This window comes from Cuculus canorus, chromosome 1, assembly GCF_017976375.1.
Source record: "Cuculus canorus isolate bCucCan1 chromosome 1, bCucCan1.pri, whole genome shotgun sequence".
Taxonomy (NCBI): Eukaryota; Metazoa; Chordata; class Aves; order Cuculiformes; family Cuculidae; genus Cuculus; species Cuculus canorus.
In genome coordinates, this window is record NC_071401.1 from 80434185 (window position 1) to 80452490 (window position 18306).

Consider the following 18306-nt stretch of genomic DNA (forward strand, 5'->3'; position numbering starts at 1 on the left):
TTTGTGGTTCATCTGTCATGACGGTGTTGATAATGATTAGGAGGGAAAACGTTCAGAGGGTTATTTCACAGGTCTGCTAACTAATGCAAGGAGAAATAATAACCCCCACCAAGAACACAGGCCAGAGTTTTCCTGCATGTTCAGCAGAACTGTTTTCTTTATCTCCTTTTTAATTGTATTTCCTGTTTCAAAAGAAGTCATCCTTCACTCCTTGGTTTTGAAAACAGGACGTGGCGACAAACAAAACAGAGTTTCTGACAGAAGAGGATTTCAGAGGTGCAGGCATTCAGCAAGACCCAGGACATGTTGGGCATCATAAAAAGTGACAAAAAGCCAACTGACCATTGCCATCGTGACACAATAATTGCAACCTTAGAGATGTAATGATAACATCAGAAAACCTTAGCAATCAATGTTTTTGATAAATCACCCTTAGGACCAGCATTATTTATATCCATTGCTTAAATATCTCATGCAAAAAAAGTTCACTTATGTTATGAAATAGATAGCTTATAATGTAATTGGGTAAGTACCTTGTGCTGCTTCAGCTCCAGGCAGTATACAGTTTGAGTTACCAAATCAATACAAGACATTCTTGGGACAATTTAAGCATGTCTGTATAAGGAGGTTGAACCAATTTCACTGCAGTTTCATCTAATCTTAGGAAGCAAAATCAGCACAGACTTCGCAGGGCTCCAAACCTCCCTGTGGGCACAGCTGCTTGAGCTACACTTTGTACAGAAGTAGTTTGTTATGGGGAGCAAACCCATCGGTAAGAGACAGGGTAGAAATTTCAGCTTGTTTTGCCTTTGATGCCACTTTATCCAGAAAAAAAAAAAAAGTGCTTTTACCAGAAACATTTTGTGTATGTTTTTAATTTTAATTTATTTTTCTTTTTTACATTTCACATTTATAGTTTAACAGCACCCGTTCGCCCTCCCCAATTGAGTGTTGCCACATGACCCCCTGGAGTAGAAAGGTACTGGAAAAACAAGCAATCCTCAACTAACAGCCCTGTCTCACTCTTCTCCCTTCCAGATCCTAACCCTTCCTCTTGCTTGCTTTTCACTTGCTAACTTTACTGCGCTACAAGAAGTCTTTTCTGTTTTTCTCACGTCAATAAGATACCATAATGACTTTTTTTTCATCTCTCTTTCATTCTTCACCATGGATGGTTTTCAGGAGCTTGTGGCCATGAGGCTGCCTCCTCCTATCACGTCTTTTAAAAGGCCTGAACGGGGACAAACTCAATAGCATTAGCGATTGCATTTCTTTCCCTTGCAATGTTTTTGAAGAACTGCCCTTTTTCTTCTTTTTTTTTCCTAAATGGCAAGAAATTGCTCAGGCAATGCAAGCACGACAGCAGGTATTTATTCTCTGGCAATTTGGTGATGGCAGTGTTTGAGAGGAGGAGCTCTGGCAGCCAGGGTCACTTCTCCTGCTTTGTCCAGCGCTTCGTTGTCATCCAGGGGAGGAATTGGCAACAAACGCAGTCTCCATGTGTGTGTGTGTCAGTGTGTCCATGCGTGTGTGCAAGGGTTTGGGTTTTTTTGCATGCATGCATCAAACTTTTGGGAGGGGGGAGTTACCTAGGAAACAAAGTCTTTTGTGCTTGAAGTTTATATGAGCTATTCACGTCTGCTGGGGATCAGCACAAAAGCTGCAGGCAGAAAGGAGGCTGCTATGTTTGACTGAAATCCTACGTGGGAAAAAGGGGTTTTCTGCGGGCAGGAGGAGAAGGAAGCATGTTGTCTTGGGCCTGGGGGTGCTGCAGGAGGTGACACTGGTGAGGTAAGTAAGTATCCTCCAACAGTTTAAATAGTAGTTAAGATCCTAAACGCTTTTGGGGCTGGGTCATAAATGCTGTTTGGCAAGCTTGAGACAGTTAATTCCCCTGGGATTTGTGAGGAGCCTGGGCAGAGGAGTGGCAGAAGTACAATGGCAGCCCGAGTGTGATCCTGCCGGTGTTCAACACCCACCAGCTCAATGCCCTGCCAAGGAGCCGGAGAGCAATATTTTATCTTCACCGTGTTTGCTACCGAAACTAAAACAGGCAAATGAATTGTAAACAGCAGGCATGAAGGGGAGGGATGGTAGCTAAGCAGCTGGGAATTCAGGACTGAAGAGAAAGTCAATCTGAAAGGGATTACGCTTCATTTTTAAAAACTGAGGCAGACGGACATTCTGGGCTGGTCGAAGAGTTGTCACAGTTTATAGAAGAATGCATTAATGCAAAAAGGGAGGGAAATTAGGCAGAAAAAGAAAAGGTAAGTGTTCCTACTATCCATCCCTTCCAAACAAAACAAAAACTTTGTTTTGCAAACAAAGAAATCCCCAAAACCAAATTGGTAGCCAGCTCTACATGAAAATGTGCTTAGTTTATTTCTCTTTTACTAGATGAAATTATAGCAACTTTGCAAGACAAGGTGTTGTTGGGGAATTTGTTATTTATTCCAAAAGAAAATACAGGATCTCCCTTCCACTCGGTTTCCTTTTCCCTTCATTTCATTATCTTCTGTATCTAGTGCTTCTTGTAGCATGCTGTAAAAATGTGCATTGATTTCAAAATAACCACTTGAATTTCTTTTGATGGCAGCTAATCTTCTCTTTGGCCACTGTCCTCCTGTCCTGGCACTATTAATGCCCGCTGCTTCCTACCGCTGCATAGCTGCTGGGTGGCTGTGACTTTGGTCTGTTCATAGTCTGAGTTTGTAAAAATGAAATGCAAATGGTTTTCTGAAGTACAGAGGGGTCTTCTTCAAACCTTTAGGCCTTCCGATGTTTGTCCTTAAGTGAATGGTTACATGGGGCCAGTCCTCGCTAGTAATCAGCAAACTCGGGTGTTCAGGTTATGGATGCAAATGAGGGCCCACATGTCTAACATTGGTGGTAATTGAGGGCTCGCTTGCAACGGCTGCCCACAAATGCAGGACATGCCCCTTCTGACGGAGGAGACGTCCTGTAACTGTCACTGTGAATACACCAATTTGTTTGCAGTATTTTGAATTATTTTCCTCCTATTAGCAGGGTGTTGTTTTTCCAGCCTGTGCTGTGTGACTTAGCTAGAGCGGTTCCTCTTTGCATCCCTGTCATTGATTTCTGATCTCTGTGTCTGCTTTGTTTCAAAATTAGCCTTGTGTGCCTGAGTGGGAGACACTGATTTTGAATGTATTCATTTGCAGTCCCATCCACCAGAGGACGAAGATACAGATGTCATGTTAGGGCAGAGGCCGAAAAATCCAATACATAATATCCCTTCTACACTGGATAAACAAACCAATTGGAGTAAAGCACTACCTCTCCCAACTCCAGAGGAGAAAATGAAACAAGATGCCCAAGTGATTTCTTCTTGCATTATCCCCATCAATGTCACTGGTACAAATCTCTTCTATTTCTTTTTGTATTTATTGCATGGTTCAAGGGAGGTCAAGTACTTATTTTGTTTAATTTATTTGAAGTCATGGGATTGTGCAGTCTGTGGGCAAAGACCCTAGCTTGAGGATTTAGTTTCTGGAAGACAGTGGGCTAAATTCATCCCTCATGCGTGGCCGCTGGAGTCACTGAAGCTACATCTAGGATTAATTTCGGCCATATTTTTTGGAGTCACATTAAACAGTGTAATGTAACACTGGTTCCCTGTATAAACAATGTACTTTTGTTGTGTATGTAACCTACATTCTGTATTTACAAAGACCTCAGATAACTTTTTGAATGTAGCTGCGTGAAATAATGTGGAAAGCCACCAGAATTAATCATATGATTATCATGTGTAGCAGGAGAAAAGAAACTAGAGAATGTAGGCTACTATTTGCAATGCTTTAAACATGTGAGGCATGGCTGTGTAGCATGCAAACCACCGCTCTGAGATCTCTTTACATGCAGCTATGCTGAAGGTATAGTAATGGCATTTTCTTTTACTTATACAACATTCGGATAAATTTGGCTAGATTAATTTGAAAGATGATTTGTTTATAGAAGCAGCACATATATAATTTATTAAATGTGATAGATGCCTTATTTCTAGAATAAAAAATCAGGCTGTTTTTCTCTTTCTCTTTTTCTCTTTCTCTCTTTCCAGAGGGCTATGGTAAACATAAAGTTGATCAGAATTTTCCTCAATAATATTTTGCACCAAGTTTTGATTAATGTAACAGCATAAAGTGGGCTGACTTCCATGGTTATACAATTGGATACAAACACTTGGAAAAAAGCACGGAGTTTTCAGTTAGCCTTCATTTCCTAGTGAAAATATTTGTATTTAATTCTATTTTCCCAGTAACTAGGAGGCTGGGGGGGAGGTCACAGCCCCTCACATCCCATTGCTCTTTCCTGTGTCTACCAGTGGTGCCCAACCTTCCTGCAAGACAGACTGCGGTGTTCACCATGGTGCCGGGAAGGGCTGTGTGCCCACAGTCCAGCTTCAGCCCCCAACCAAGGGGTTCTGGGTTTTTGACTTTGCAGTACATCGATCCTATAGTGTGACAGTGATAAATCCTCATCTGTTCCATCATCAGCTGCATGAATCCTCCTGGACATGGCAAGGCACTCCTGGCTTCCCTCCGCCCCAACAGTGAGGTGACATCACTCAGTGCCTCCAGCTCTGCCTGCCCAGGGAGGTGGCAGCCAGAAGTGATCTCCCCACACTGTGACAGTGCTTCTGGCCAGCCAGGGTCGTGCAGGAGGAAATCCATCTGGCCAGTAGTGCTGCCTGCATAGACCCTGCTGGGCAGGAGGTTGGGAGCTGGCTGGTCAAGGTTGCAGGTTGGGCACTGCCAATAGAAATCCCTGTGGAATGTCATAGATAGCATGGCACTTTTCCACAAGGTAAAGCTGCTCTTAAAATAATGCTCTTGCTATAATAAATACAGTATAGGACCCTAACTGGTGTAGGCTTTCTAAATGGCTGTCACCTAATGCAGTTCAGAGGAGAGTTAGGTCTGGGACCAATGTTAACTTTTCCAGTAATAGCCATTTTTGCCTAGACTCCACCTGCCATACATTGGAACCAAATTTCCACTGATCAGTTTTACCGATCAAGAATGGTATGTAATCTTCTGGATGTTTATGTGTATCATTCTCATTAGCACTAATGGGAATAATTTGTATGCATCACGGGGAGGATATACCCTCTTCCACTTTCCTCTCGGAGATGATCCCTGTGCATCTGGCACACAGAGCATGTTTGGCTAACTCACAGTTGCTGGAAAAACAGCAATGCTGATTGATTTTTCGTTTCAAAGAGTTTGCTTTCAGTTCTCTGTTTTTGTTATTTTTAAGCTTCTCCCAACCCTGAGAAATGTTCACTCTTTTGAAAATGACTGTTGTTGGAGTTTATGGCACTTTCATTCCATATTAAAGAAAGTTCTTCCTCTGCTTATTCCAGGGGCATTGGTGGTTACAGGACATCTGTCTGAAGCCTCTATTTCACTGTAGTAGATTTCAAGAAGAACTTTTACAAGAAAGTTACTTTTTAATGTTTTACATTGTTATGTAGTGTAATACGTATGTGTATGTCTGTGTATAATTATGTTCTTTATAATTATACGCTATTAAAATAGAGTTCCTTATCAGGATTTTTTTTTTCCTTTTGTTTGGTTTAGTTTGTTCGTTTTTCTTAAGATTACAAACCACTGTACTAGCGATCCTTATGTTAGTGTTTTTATGGACCTGGCACTTTTTTTCCAACCTGTCCCATGTCAACTTTAGAGAGCATGAGTGTACAGTTCTGCAAAAAGCCAGCGCAGATGGGCACTGGTCTTCTGACAGGCTTCCTTTTAACTTTATTTTGACAACACACTGTAGAAAACAAAGTGAAAGATGCTTCCCTGTGATAATGCCATGGAAACAAAGAAAACGAGGAGTTCTCACTTATTGTGTATGACTGTGGTCATAAATGAGTATGCCTCTGAACTTGCGCTCCTAAATCCAAACTACGGATCTCAATTGACTGTGTGATCTCATTCCCAGAGTGAACTCCCATGCATCCCACTGTGTGCTGAGCACTTGTGAAAATCAGGCCACTTACTGATGCACACAAATAAATAGCAGCTGCCTGTTCATGTCATCCTTGGCCATGAGTGATCATCATAAAGAATGCTCTCTAAACTTGCGCAGGGACTTGGCCCCATTTTAGCTGTCTCCTTCCTTTTTGAAATGTTAACCCTCTTGGTGTATTGGTCTCCTAAGAAGTGCCCAACTACTGCAATATGGTGTTATAACCTTAAATTGTATTCTTACGCTTAGTTGCTTAAAATAAGTCAGGCTATAGCTGAACAGATTACTCTTTGCAGACAAGTTACTGTCATTGTCCCTGTGACATATGGGTAAATAGCTATAAGAAAGATGCCCTGTTACCAAGAGCTCTCAACTCTATTTTCCTTCCTGATTTTCTTTTCTTTTCTTTTTTTTTTCTTTTTGTACTCCTTCTGTTATCTTTGGCAGACCAGGCTGCTGAGGGGGAGCTGGAATTAGATGTAAAACTGTGATATACTGCGATATAATTTACATAAGAGGTACATAAGGGCTCCCTTATGTTTATTCACAGGCTTTATCCAAACTCACATACCTCCACTGTGTTCCAGCCATGAAAATTTGTTTACTATTTCTAAAGGCTAATGAGACCTATTTATGGGTTGCAGGAGTTGGTTTTGACAGAGAGGCTAGCATACGCTGCTCTCTTGTTCATTCACAATCTGTACTACAGCGGAGACGAAAGTTGAGGAGGAGGAAAACCATCTCTGGCATCCCCAGAAGAGTGCAACAAGAAATAGGTGTAGTATAAATACAAATCTTCCGTAGATAGCTTTCTAACCAACTTAAATTGCAGGGTTATGAACTGTTAGCCAGCCTTCCAAAGAAATGAAACCTCAAAAGTGTAAATGCTTGTGGTGTTTGGGAATTATGTGGTTTGTTTTTTTGATTTACTACAGTAAGCAAAACTATATTACTCCATATGGCCTTGATGGACTGGGGGCCTTACCAAGTAATATAGATGTACGTGTTCAGCTCTTATCGTGTAAATGTTAATCAGTTCTTTTTTTTTTCCATTTTATTTCTGTTATGAACCCATAGTTACATGCATAAAAAGTAACTAGATTGAGTGAAAGTTTTTTCTTGCGTTAGGGGAGCTTAAGGTAAAGAACTGACAGATGTTGCACTGCGAAGTGATGATGAGCTGTCACAACAACCGGATAAGTCACTCAGATGAGCAATTGGATATCCACCTTAGAGACAGCTGCTGGCGCCCTATGGGAAACTTTGCTAAACATCACTTTTATTTATCACACTCATCCTTGATTCCTTCCTTTTGTTCTTTATTACCAAGGATATTTGCCAGAAATTAGGAGCAACTCTGTTGAGGGCAAATACTATGTAAAATTGGTACTAACCCTAAACAAAACTAACAGTCTCTTTATGTCTTAATGCTCATTTGCACTTGAAGATGGCTCTGATATCTTGGTCCATTGCCATGAAACTTGATGGGAAGCAGTAGGAATGTGTTTATCATAGAGAATAAGCAACCAGAGAACCTATGAAAGAAGGATCCTGTCCTCTTGCAAATATTCTTGGTAGTAAAGAATCAGATAATAGGAATTGTAAACAGACAGTCAAAATAGGAACTACATAGTTCAGAAGCTCACAGAGTGTTTTGTCCAGCAGCTGCTCCTGAAAATTGCCTTTAACTAGTTGAAATAGAGTGACAAAAAAATGAAAGCTTAATATTTATCTTAATATTTACCACAGCAAGATCAGCTTTGTGTGAGATCACATTGCAGAAATAGGAGAACTGAGATCACACTGCAGGGCTAGAAGAATTTCCCCACTTCACCAGGATGAGGTCTGCCTTATATGCTCTTTATAGCAAAGTTAAATTTGGTCCAATGCTCAGCAACATTAAAAAAGAAAGAATACAGCAGATAATGCTTCTTGGGTTGCTCTGCGGGTTGTCTTGTGCCAGGAAGCTGTCTTCCACTCACTCAGCTTTCCGTGTGTCCTAGATTCAGACGAATCGCCAGTGGCGAGAGAGCGCAATGTGATTGTGCACACAAACCCGGACTTCTCCGGCTCCAGCAGCAGGAGGTCAGGGACCCGGGACTCAGAGTGCCAGACGGAAGAAATCCTGATAGCCGCTCCCTCGCGGCGGAGGATCCGTGCCCAGAGGGGGCAGAGTGTCGTCGCCTCCCTCTCCCACTCTGCTGGCAACATCTTAGTGCTGGCAGACAATGGGGATGCCGTCTTCACTGCCACTGTCAGCAATCGCATCCGCTCACGCAGCCTTCCTCGCGAGGGTGCCCGAGCCAGTGAGGGACATCAGGATGCTGCCACCAAAAACGCAGGGTACGAGGCAGAGTGCTTCCTAGACAGCCAGGAGAGGATCCCGAAAACGGGGAAGGAGATCTTGAGCAAGCAGAGTTCACAAGAGCGCCAGCCCATCAGTTTAACTTGTCCTCAGCATCTGCATAGCCCTGAACACATCAGCGAGAGAGGGAGATCACGGCTGTCAAGGATGGCTGATTCAGGCAGCTGTGAGATTTCGTCCAACTCGGACACCTTTGGGAGCCCCATTCACTCTATCTCCACAGCAGGAGTCCTGCTCAGCAGCCACATGGACCAGAAAGATGACCACCAGTCCTCCAGTGGCAACTGGAGTGGAAGCAGCTCTACATGTCCCTCCCAGACATCTGAAACTATTCCTCCTGCTGCCTCTCCTCCGCTGACGGGCTCTTCGCACTGTGACTCTGAACTTTCACTCAACATCGCTCCCAATGCCAATGAAGACTCTAGTGTCTTCATCACAGAGCAGTTTGGTGACCACGTGGACAAGGTCAGGGGCCACAGGGCAAGCTCCTTTACCTCCACTGTGGCAGATTTACTGGATGACCCCAACAACAGCAACACCAGCGACAGTGAGTGGAACTACCTGCACCATCACCACGATGCCTCCTGTCGCCAAGACTTCAGCCCCGAGCGCCCAAAGGCTGACAGCCTGGGATGCCCCAGCTTCACCAGCATGGCCACGTATGACAGCTTCCTAGAAAAGAGCCCTTCTGACAAGGCAGACACTAGCTCACACTTTTCTGTGGATACCGAAGGGTACTATACCTCCATGCACTTTGACTGTGGTCTCAAGGGTAGTAAAAGCTATATTTGCAACTATGCAGCTACAAGCTCCGAGAGTGGCCAGACTGGGAGCATGACCTCCAGCTTGGCTGACTGCACCTGGCAGGAGTGTATGAGCCACAGGAGGCAGGGACGGCAGAGCATCTCACTGAAGAAACCAAAGGCAAAGCCAGCCCCACCAAAACGTAGCTCCTCTTTGAGGAAATCAGAGAGCAGCACTGACCTTCCTGACAAGAAAGAACCAAAGATCGGCGGTGGGCAGCATGTCTCTCACACTGCCAGGGAGATGAAGCTGCCCCTTGAGTTTTCAAACACACCTTCCCGAGTGGAAGGCCCCAACCTGCCAGCAAAGCAGGAGCTCACCTGGGCGAACCAGGGTGATGGTGGGTTAAAGGACACTCCATTTGACACTGTCGATATCCCCTCCTTTAAAGATGAAGGTGCCGAACAACCTCACTATGCAGACCTCTGGCTTCTGAACGACTTGAAATCCAGCGATCCTTACAGGTCCTTGTCCAATTCAAGCACTGCTACGGGTACTACAGTCATAGAGTGCATCAAATCCCCAGAGAGTTCTGAATCTCAGACGTCCCAGTCCGGGTCACGAGCTACCACTCCATCCCTCCCCTCTGTCGATAATGAGCTTAAGCTGGCCTCCCCTGAGAAGCTGGCGGGTTTAGCTTCACCTTCCAGCGGATACTCCAGCCAGTCGGAGACACCCACCTCTTCTTTTCCAACTGCTTTCTTTTCGGGACCCTTGTCTCCAGGTGGGAGCAAGAGGAAGCCGAAAGTACCGGAGAGGAAGTCATCGCTGCAGCAGCCGCTCTCGAAAGATGGCACTGCCTCAGTGAACAAAGACCTCGAACTTCCGATTATACCTCCTACTCACCTCGACCTAAGTGCTCTTCACAACGTCTTGAACAAGCCCTTCGCTCACAGGCACCAGCTGCATGCCTTCAGCCACAGCAAGCAGAGCACAGTCGGGGAAGCCCTGCATCCCAGCCCTCCCTCCGCCCTCGCCATCACCCCATCCGTTCTGAAGTCGGTCCATCTTCGGGCAGTCAACAAGACTGAAGGAGGGAAACAGAAAGGCAGCACCCCAGACCTGCTCTGCATACAGGAGACCACCTTGATGGCGACTGATATTTCTCCAGGCAAAATGAGGCCTCTCTTAGCTAAGAAACCAGTATCTCGCCAGTACTCCACAGAGGAGGCTATAATGTCATACATCGACATTTCCCCAGCAGATGCTGGCCCAGGAAAGCCACCTTTAGAGAAAAGCTCCTCTTTCAGTGGGCAGAACAGCTGTGAGCAAGAAGCTGTAACTTCAGCAAGCATAAGTCTGGTCGAAATCAAACCTGGGAAGGACCAAACATGCTCAGCTGCTGAGTGCTTGCCGGAAAGCACTCTGAATCAGATGTATGCCATCTCCACAGATGGGTTTCAGAAGGGCTCAGATGTCCTCATAGGTGATGACAAAGCAAAGCAACCTGGCCAGGAAGCAGAAACTGAGCACGACAATTGGGAAGTGCAGGCTCAGCAAGAGCCCTCTACAGGCAGTGAGGAGAGGCTGGAAGCTGGTTCTGGGGAGCAAAGCCCAGCTCAAGCTGAGGGAGTGGCCGTCAGTGATCAGCTTAAGCACCAACCCAATGTAAGCCACCTTGTGCCTGGGAATATTGGCTTCGAAGCGGAGATGGCAGCAGAGAATTCACTTGGCGAAGTGAGTTCCAAGCAGGAAAACAATACTGCGTCAGGTATCCCAACCAAAAGTGCCTCTGATGACAGCAGGGCGGATGAGATGGCAGGTGGTACAGATGAGCCTTCACTGAAAGGTCAGTTGTGAACTTTTTCTGCGTTATGACTGATCATGGGGCTTTGGACTTGGCTAATAGTGGAGTCAAAAGCAGGCTGGAGTTGCCAGTTGGCTTGCCTTTATAGGTTTAAATACAGAACCCCCACGATCTGTTAGCTGGCCAGCCAACCCAAATATAGTTTACGCTTTTTCAACGTATTCAGAGAGTATTTCTCTGATATTTATTTCCTCCCTTGTGCTGCATTTCATCTGGAAAGAGATAAGTGAGGAGCACTAACCCTGGGTACAGAGGAGCCTTATTATCGCAGCTGTATAGTAAATGGGAGATTTTGGTTTCAGTGTACCTTCTTTATGGGCTCCAACATGCAATGTACACGATGTTTAGATTAGAGGATAAAGTTTGTATGGTGGTATCAGCCAATTGCTTGTGAACTAAACTGGCACCTCACACTGGCAGTGCTGTTGCAAATCACAGTGGCATCTGACTCATAGTGTGGCCTCTTTCCTTGTTTAAGAGTCTTCTCCAAGCGACGAGTCCATTGTGTCTCCGCTGAGTGAGGAGTCGCAGGCTGACGCTGAAGAAGTCTTTGTGTCTCCGAACAAACCCCGCACTACTGAGGATCTGTTTGCAGTCATTCACAGGTGGCCTAACCTTGCGGCAACGGGAAACAGTAACATACAGCCCTGCACATTCACACACTAATGATAGCTGCAGGATGGTTATTTGATGGTTAAGTCTTGTCCTGAAACTACCTTCTTTAGTTTATTGATTTTAGTTTTCTAAAGGTAGCTTTTCAAAGATGCATTACTAAGGTCTGGTGTGCACTCTTGAGTATCTTCATGGCATGTGTAACATGCTTTACAGATAACAACATCTGGTCATTCTCTCTTACAAACACACGTCTCTAAAGAAAACGACCCACAGTATTATGCCCACCAGCATGTAACTGTAGCAAGAATGATGAGAAGGCATCTCTTCGATTTCAGACTATTTCGTATTGAGCTGAAATTTGCGATCACAACTGAAATTACAGATTTCTGCAATTGCATAGATTATGCTGACTATTATTATTAACTACGACTCTGTATGCATCGTCATCTTTATAAAGAGACAGTAGTGCAGACATTGTTTAGGAAGAGTTGTGTGTTGTAGAGAGGGACTCTGTGGCTCAGTGCCTTATTCATTGCATGAGAGCTATCACGGCTTGAAGAGCCATCAGCCACTGCTAGCCTCCAATATTTGACAGAGGGGTTATGAGACCTCTAGCTAATATGTAAGCACAGTCAATCTGTGAAACTCCAGACCAGCATTAAGTGTTATTCTACAAAGATTATGTATGAGTGTTCCTTTGTGTTTCCACAGATCAAAAAGGAAAGTTCTCGGAAGAAAGGATTCTGGAGACCTTTCTGTAAGAAACAGATTGAGAGCTTCATCTGGGACTAGCAGCCAGCCCCCTGCCAGCAGCACGCTGCCCGCCACCAACGTGCCACCACCAGCTGGCAGCGTGGGTGCTCCTATTAGCAGTCAGAGGTCTCCGGGGCTCATATACAGGAATGCCAAAAAGTCTAACACATCCAATGAGGAGTTTAAACTACTGCTCCTTAAAAAGGGCAGCCGATCTGATTCCAGCTACAGGATGTCTGCCACAGAAATTCTGAAAAGTCCTATTTTGCCCAAGTCTCCTGGAGAGCTGACAGCAGATGCCCCCCAAAGCCTGGAGGAATCTCCCTCTGCCGTGAGCCCCGATGCATTGTCCCCACTCTCCCCCTGCTCCCCCAGGGTCAACGCAGAAGGATTCTCCTCCAAGAGCTTTCCCATGTCAGCATCTTCAAGAGTGGGTCGCTCGCGGGCACCTCCAGCAGCCAGCAGCAGCCGATACAGCGTGCGCTGCCGGCTGTACAACACGCCAATGCAGGCCATCTCCGAAGGAGAGACTGAAAACTCAGATGGCAGCCCCCACGACGATCGGTCTTCTCAGAGCTCAACATAGGCTGCGGAAGTGCCAGGGCCAGACTGCCAACACCACTCGCACTCTGTAAGGATGTGAATATAAGAGGCCAATGCTGTAGCAGTCAAAAAAAAAAAAAATGAAAAAAGAGAAAAATTGCAGGGCAATATAAGTGCTTAAATGTGTCTCTGTAAGATGCTGGGGAAACAGAGGACTACAGCTGTAGCTATTTATTACATTACATTTTCTAAAAGGAAGAAGATATGGTATGTCTATTCTGTTTTCTTTTGGCTTCATTTGGTTTATCCCACTCTCATTTCTATTGTAACTGTAGATTTCAAGGCTATACACTTCCCACAGAGTTAAAAGTGACTCTGGTTTGTGTGGTTTTTTTCCAGAAGCTGCCCATCTAGAAAAAAATCCCTTGTTGTAGTGCTTCCCTAGGGAGAAAAAAAAAAAGAAAATGCTCTTGAGGATTGGTATTTTTCTACACTAAAATGAGATGAAACAAAATTTAGAAGAAATTAACAAAGCATATGTAAATACCATATTTTTGATAAAAATTTGTAAATAGAATTATCAAAAAAGTGGACATGTGGCAAACAATTTACTGCATAACAACTTTGTTGATAGAAGACAAAAGAACTCAAATGTAATAACTGTATTCTGTGAATACCATTTTCATATCAAACATAAAAAATTCACATTGCCACTGATAATCACTTTCAGTGCAACAAGCCTGAAGGATGACATTGAGCAGTCAAAAGGATAAATTCTCCACCTTAGTTGAGGAAATTGAAAAGGCTGACTGCAATGGGATTAAAGTAACCATTTGTCTTTCTAAGGCAGCTCCGAAGAAGCTAACTGGAAAGCACAGCTGGGAGGGTTATCATGAGGATCAGTGGGGAAGGCAAGCGTGATATTGACAGAACAAAGTCATGTCTGATGCAAAGCCCCAGAGGGTCCCATCCCACAGCCTCCCCTGGGCCTTTACTCTAGCAGGGATCGCTTCAGAGAGGAGAGATGCAAGAAGAAATAGTACTTAACTTTCATATTCTTATTAGGCTATTGGGATACATAACACGGTCATAACCTGATAACTATAATCTTTAAACACAATTAGTTTCTGTTTCATAAAGGAAACAAATAAATTATAAGCATGCAAGAAACGCTTTCGATTTATCGGTAAATATCCGCGGTGAGTTTTCAGTGAAGCTTTCTCTTTGTGCTGATGAGATTCATGCTACCTAAATATTTACAAAAATGACACTGTGAAAACATAGCTGGGAAATAGGTATGTGTATGCATTATTTATATCCATTGCTGAGCTCGAAAGCAGAAAGCTCCGGTTCATTGTGCCAGCCACGTACAGTTGGAATCTTGTCTGGGTTCACCAGAAACACAGAACAGGGTTGGGGACTGGGGTGGGGTGGGAAAGGAGATAAATCAAAGCAGCTGCTTTGATACAAATGAAGGCAGGGAAATAAAAGCTGAATTACTTGAAGTTACTTGAATTTTCTCGTCCTAAAACTGTAAGAACATGTACTTTTAAAACTTAACCCGTGAGTCGCTTTATACTTTTAATTTTTAAACAGAATAAAACCAACAGACCTGATTCTCCTTTGGGCCACCTCGGTTTCCATCGATGTAGCCCCATCCGTACTACTCAGAGAAGAAGGCCCTCTTTGTCCAAAATTGATGCAGTTGGTGTTGGTTGCTGTAGGATATGGTTTGGAGTAGAGGAAGAGTTAGTGCAGAGAAAATAGTGCAAGGAGAATTGTGGTGTGCAGTAGGACATGTCGAGTAGGATGGCAGAAAGAGCGTACGTTGGTACTAAAGAAATCAACTAAAAGCTGGCTTTAAGCATAAGTAAAGGATAGGGAAGTGGGATGTGTGAAATGGGTTTTTACTAGTTTTTTTTTCTTTTAATCGTGTAATGCATAAAGCTGAGATTTTTTTTAAAGTGGGCAGAGCGTGTTTTAAAGAGGAAGGTTCTACCTAAAACTGTTATGATTTTAAAGAGTCTGAGCAAGTCAGAATGGTTTAACAAATCCCAAATTTACTTCCCATAAGGTTCATGTCTGACTTTGTCTACCACTTACCATGAGTAATATATTATTCAGGGTTTCCTACCGTCCTCCTGTGTAGCTTGGTTGCGTTGGATGTGCAAAGTAGAGTCACTGTGCATGTGGTAGGTGCATTGGGAAGAGGAGTAATCTGTCAGCTGAAGAGCTGCAAATGCAAGAAGTGTAAATCTAAAAGTCTAAAATAGTTTTCAAAGGTAATGCAAATAAGGCTTTTGAAATAAAAGGCTAGTCATACTAGTAGCTTAGTTAAGGGAAAAAAGTCTGAACAGAAGTGAAATGAATGAATGAGAATGTTTTAAGAGGAAAGGTTTAGCATATAACCATTTTCTGGAGAACATGAGTAAAGGAAGTTTAGATATTTGGCAGAAAATCCTTAGTTTGTCATCATGAGTCAATTTTCTTTAGGAATTTTACCAGGAGCAGTTTTTCAAAATGTTTAATAGTCCTGCATTAAAGAGTTGTTCAAAACTGTAGAAAATATAGCTGAATTGACTTTGAAGATATCACTTTTTATTACCAATCAATAATTTCAGAGAGATCATAAATAAATATTTGTATACACACTACATATACACATTAAAAATATCTTTTGACTGGTGAGGCAATACTTCACCTATGAAACGGCCACAGAACAATCCCATTAAAATAGAATCTTACTTCTTTTGTTTAATTTCCTAGCTCATATTTAGCAGAGTGAAACCCAAATAAAGAGATATTCTAAGTCCACTATGAAGAAAAAGAGTTCATAACAAACATGGGAGTCAGAGGAAGACAAAAGGCAGGGACCCCTGTAGTAATGCAGGTGTGCCATTAAGGCACCGGAGGACAAGCTGCAGAGAGAAGGGAACATCACTCATCTCCTGAGACAGGGTACAGTACATGCATCATGTAACCATTGAACCATCATTTCAACCTACTGTTCCATTGTTTGCACTGATGTTATGGAAATGATTTCTGAAGTTATACAGCTGTGCATTCTGAAAAATAACATTTTCCCTTTTTTTTTTCTTCTTTTTTTTTTCTTTTTTTTTCTTTTTTTTCTTCTTTTTTCCTTATTTCTGTTATGGCAGCATAGAGGACATGGAGTAGTTGTAGCAAATAAAGCATATGTTTGCTTTTGCCAAAGGTCAGTGATTGAGTGCATTTGCTGCAATGGTGGCAGATAGAGAAATACTGTAGGTTATGACTTAAAGAATTAAAAAAAAAAAATTAAGAAGGTTACAGTGTAACTATTTTGGTACTAGCACCAGTTCATGCTGGCAGAAAAGACAATGGTTTATGGACTTGCATCCATTTTGTATTTTTGTAATATTTGTAAATATGAACTTTTTAAATTGTTGCAAAGATGGTTTCTTTTGTAAAATGTTTTCAAAGTTTACATTAAATCCAAGCCTTTGTATATTTTAGAGCTGTGCAACACTTTAAGTCTTGTATTTATTTTTAGTAAAAACAGTGCCAGTTTCATTGTTAATCCCTCTCAAAAAATGTGTCGGAAAAGTTTGATTACCTAGAAAGTGTGTATAGAAACTGCAAATAAACGTGACTGCAATTAAACCACACCTTCTCCTTACATTCTTGTAATGAAATGTGAGGTCTAATCTACAGGCTACAAATATGATATTTCCAAAGGTAAGTCTCGGCGCATTACACATTTCAAAACATTTAATTGTGTTTTCTCTTCAACTTAATTTTTTTAATAAACTGAGTAAGTGGAAATCTGTATCCAAACTGTCATTGGCCCTAAGTGAAATTTTGCCCACAAGTACAATTTTTCTGGAATATAAAGTCTGCTAAATTTGCCCCATGTCTTTCATGGGGAAGAAAAAGGTAAGAGAAAGGAAGCTAGGATGAAAAATAGTGGGAAGACCACTACTTTATCTTCAGCTGGAAAACAAAACAAATTGCAATGCTTCAGACTTAAGGCAGAAAGAATCCAGTGACTGAACCTGATCAGATAAAGCAAGCCGTGGGCAAAAGGCAGGTCATAAATTATGAACACAAATTTAGAAGTGCAGACACTACTTTATTTTAAAATGGTTTGGTTATCAGCAGGTTGACTGACAGGAAAGCTAAGTGGTTTAAATGATAGCCCCTGCAAGTCTCTTCGAAAATCGCATACCTGCAGGAAAAGGGGAGGGGGAGATGCTGGGTGAGCCAAACACAGGCAGAGTGCAGGAACAAGCACAAAGCCACAGAGAAAATGAAAAGAATAAACTTATTTCCATTACCTCACAACCAGTGTCAACTCCAAAACAGCACCTAAGCAGAAGATGCAAACAGGAATGCAGGCACCACAGATCTGTGTCCTTGCTCACAATCTGCAGCAACTCCAAAACAACACCTGGGCAGACAAAACACAAGCAGGAACACAGGCACGGTGGAGCTCAGTCCTCGCTAGAAAAACTGCGTGTACCCTGCCACTTTGCCTGTGTTTATTAGGGGAAAGCAGAGTTTTGATCTTACAGCAGGGCTGGAATCTCATGCATGTTTTCTAGGATGGCCCTAAGTTTCATAGGCCTATGTCACCTAGAACACAAAAGGCTCTGCTTGTTAAGCACCCAAGATTAGGCAATGATTAGCATAATTTGTGAGTTTTTCTGCATCCCAGCTGTAAGGTCACTTGAGAGTGTTTATAGTTACCCCTCGCCAAATCTTCTGTTTTCACAGAAGCGCATTAAGAAACTTTGGTTTCAGCTGTCATTTTGTCAGCAGTTTTCCAAGTCTGCGCTTGGCACTTTAAAAATGGATATGGAAATAAAAAAAAAAATAAAATGCACAGGTTGGTGCCTTTAGACCATGTGGTAAAAAATCAGCTCTGGGCAGTGCTACTGGGCTGTCTGCAATCATGCTTTGCAAGGATCTGAAGATTGCCCCGATGGGTGTGGTCCTAGAGTAGTCTCCAAGTGGGAATCAGTTTGCATAACATTTGTGTTAACCAGATGGACAAGCATTTAATGGTTATGTAGATAATTTCCTGTTGGATTGTGTGCCTTTCCCAATCCAGAAATGCAGATAAGCAAGATCTGTAGGAAGAGCTTAGTCGCAGAGGCAGGCACAAACTGGTTTTAATTTGCCTGCTATACATCTGTGTATTTTTTTCATGCTCAGGGGAAAAGATGAAGAATATTAGACTACCTAAAATACATCCAGTGGTTTTTCATGTATACAAGGTGAAATCATTGTAACTATTTACAATATATATGAAGTCAGTGACTTCTGTAAAATCCGGGTTTCAGTGTATAACTCTGAGTATATGTACATGGCATACAACTGTCAGGCCCATCCAGTGACAATATAAGCTCAATACTATAAGTGGTAGCACTGCGTATACAAGCTT

The 18306-nt window shown here is 42.8% G+C and overlaps 1 protein-coding gene across 5 annotated transcripts in view; it reads left to right on the forward strand.

The window, feature by feature from the left end:
• The window catches only part of NHS (NHS actin remodeling regulator), a 255403-nt gene extending 238862 nt beyond the window's left edge, over positions 1–16541 (forward strand). For 3 of the 5 annotated variants that reach the window (XM_054086823.1, XM_054086857.1, XM_054086850.1), the window contains exons 4-9: positions 917–979; positions 3183–3375; positions 6639–6770; positions 7998–10952; positions 11449–11575; positions 12297–16541. In XM_054086823.1, the coding sequence (XP_053942798.1) occupies positions 917–979; positions 3183–3375; positions 6639–6770; positions 7998–10952; positions 11449–11575; positions 12297–12924 (4098 nt within the window). In that variant the 3' untranslated portion in view covers positions 12925–16541. The remainder of the gene's footprint in view (positions 1–916; positions 980–3182; positions 3376–6638; positions 6771–7997; positions 10953–11448; positions 11576–12296) is intronic. The other 2 variants (XM_054086841.1, XM_054086831.1) reach the window with 2 other exon arrangements.
• Positions 16542–18306: the final 1765 nt, after the last annotated feature.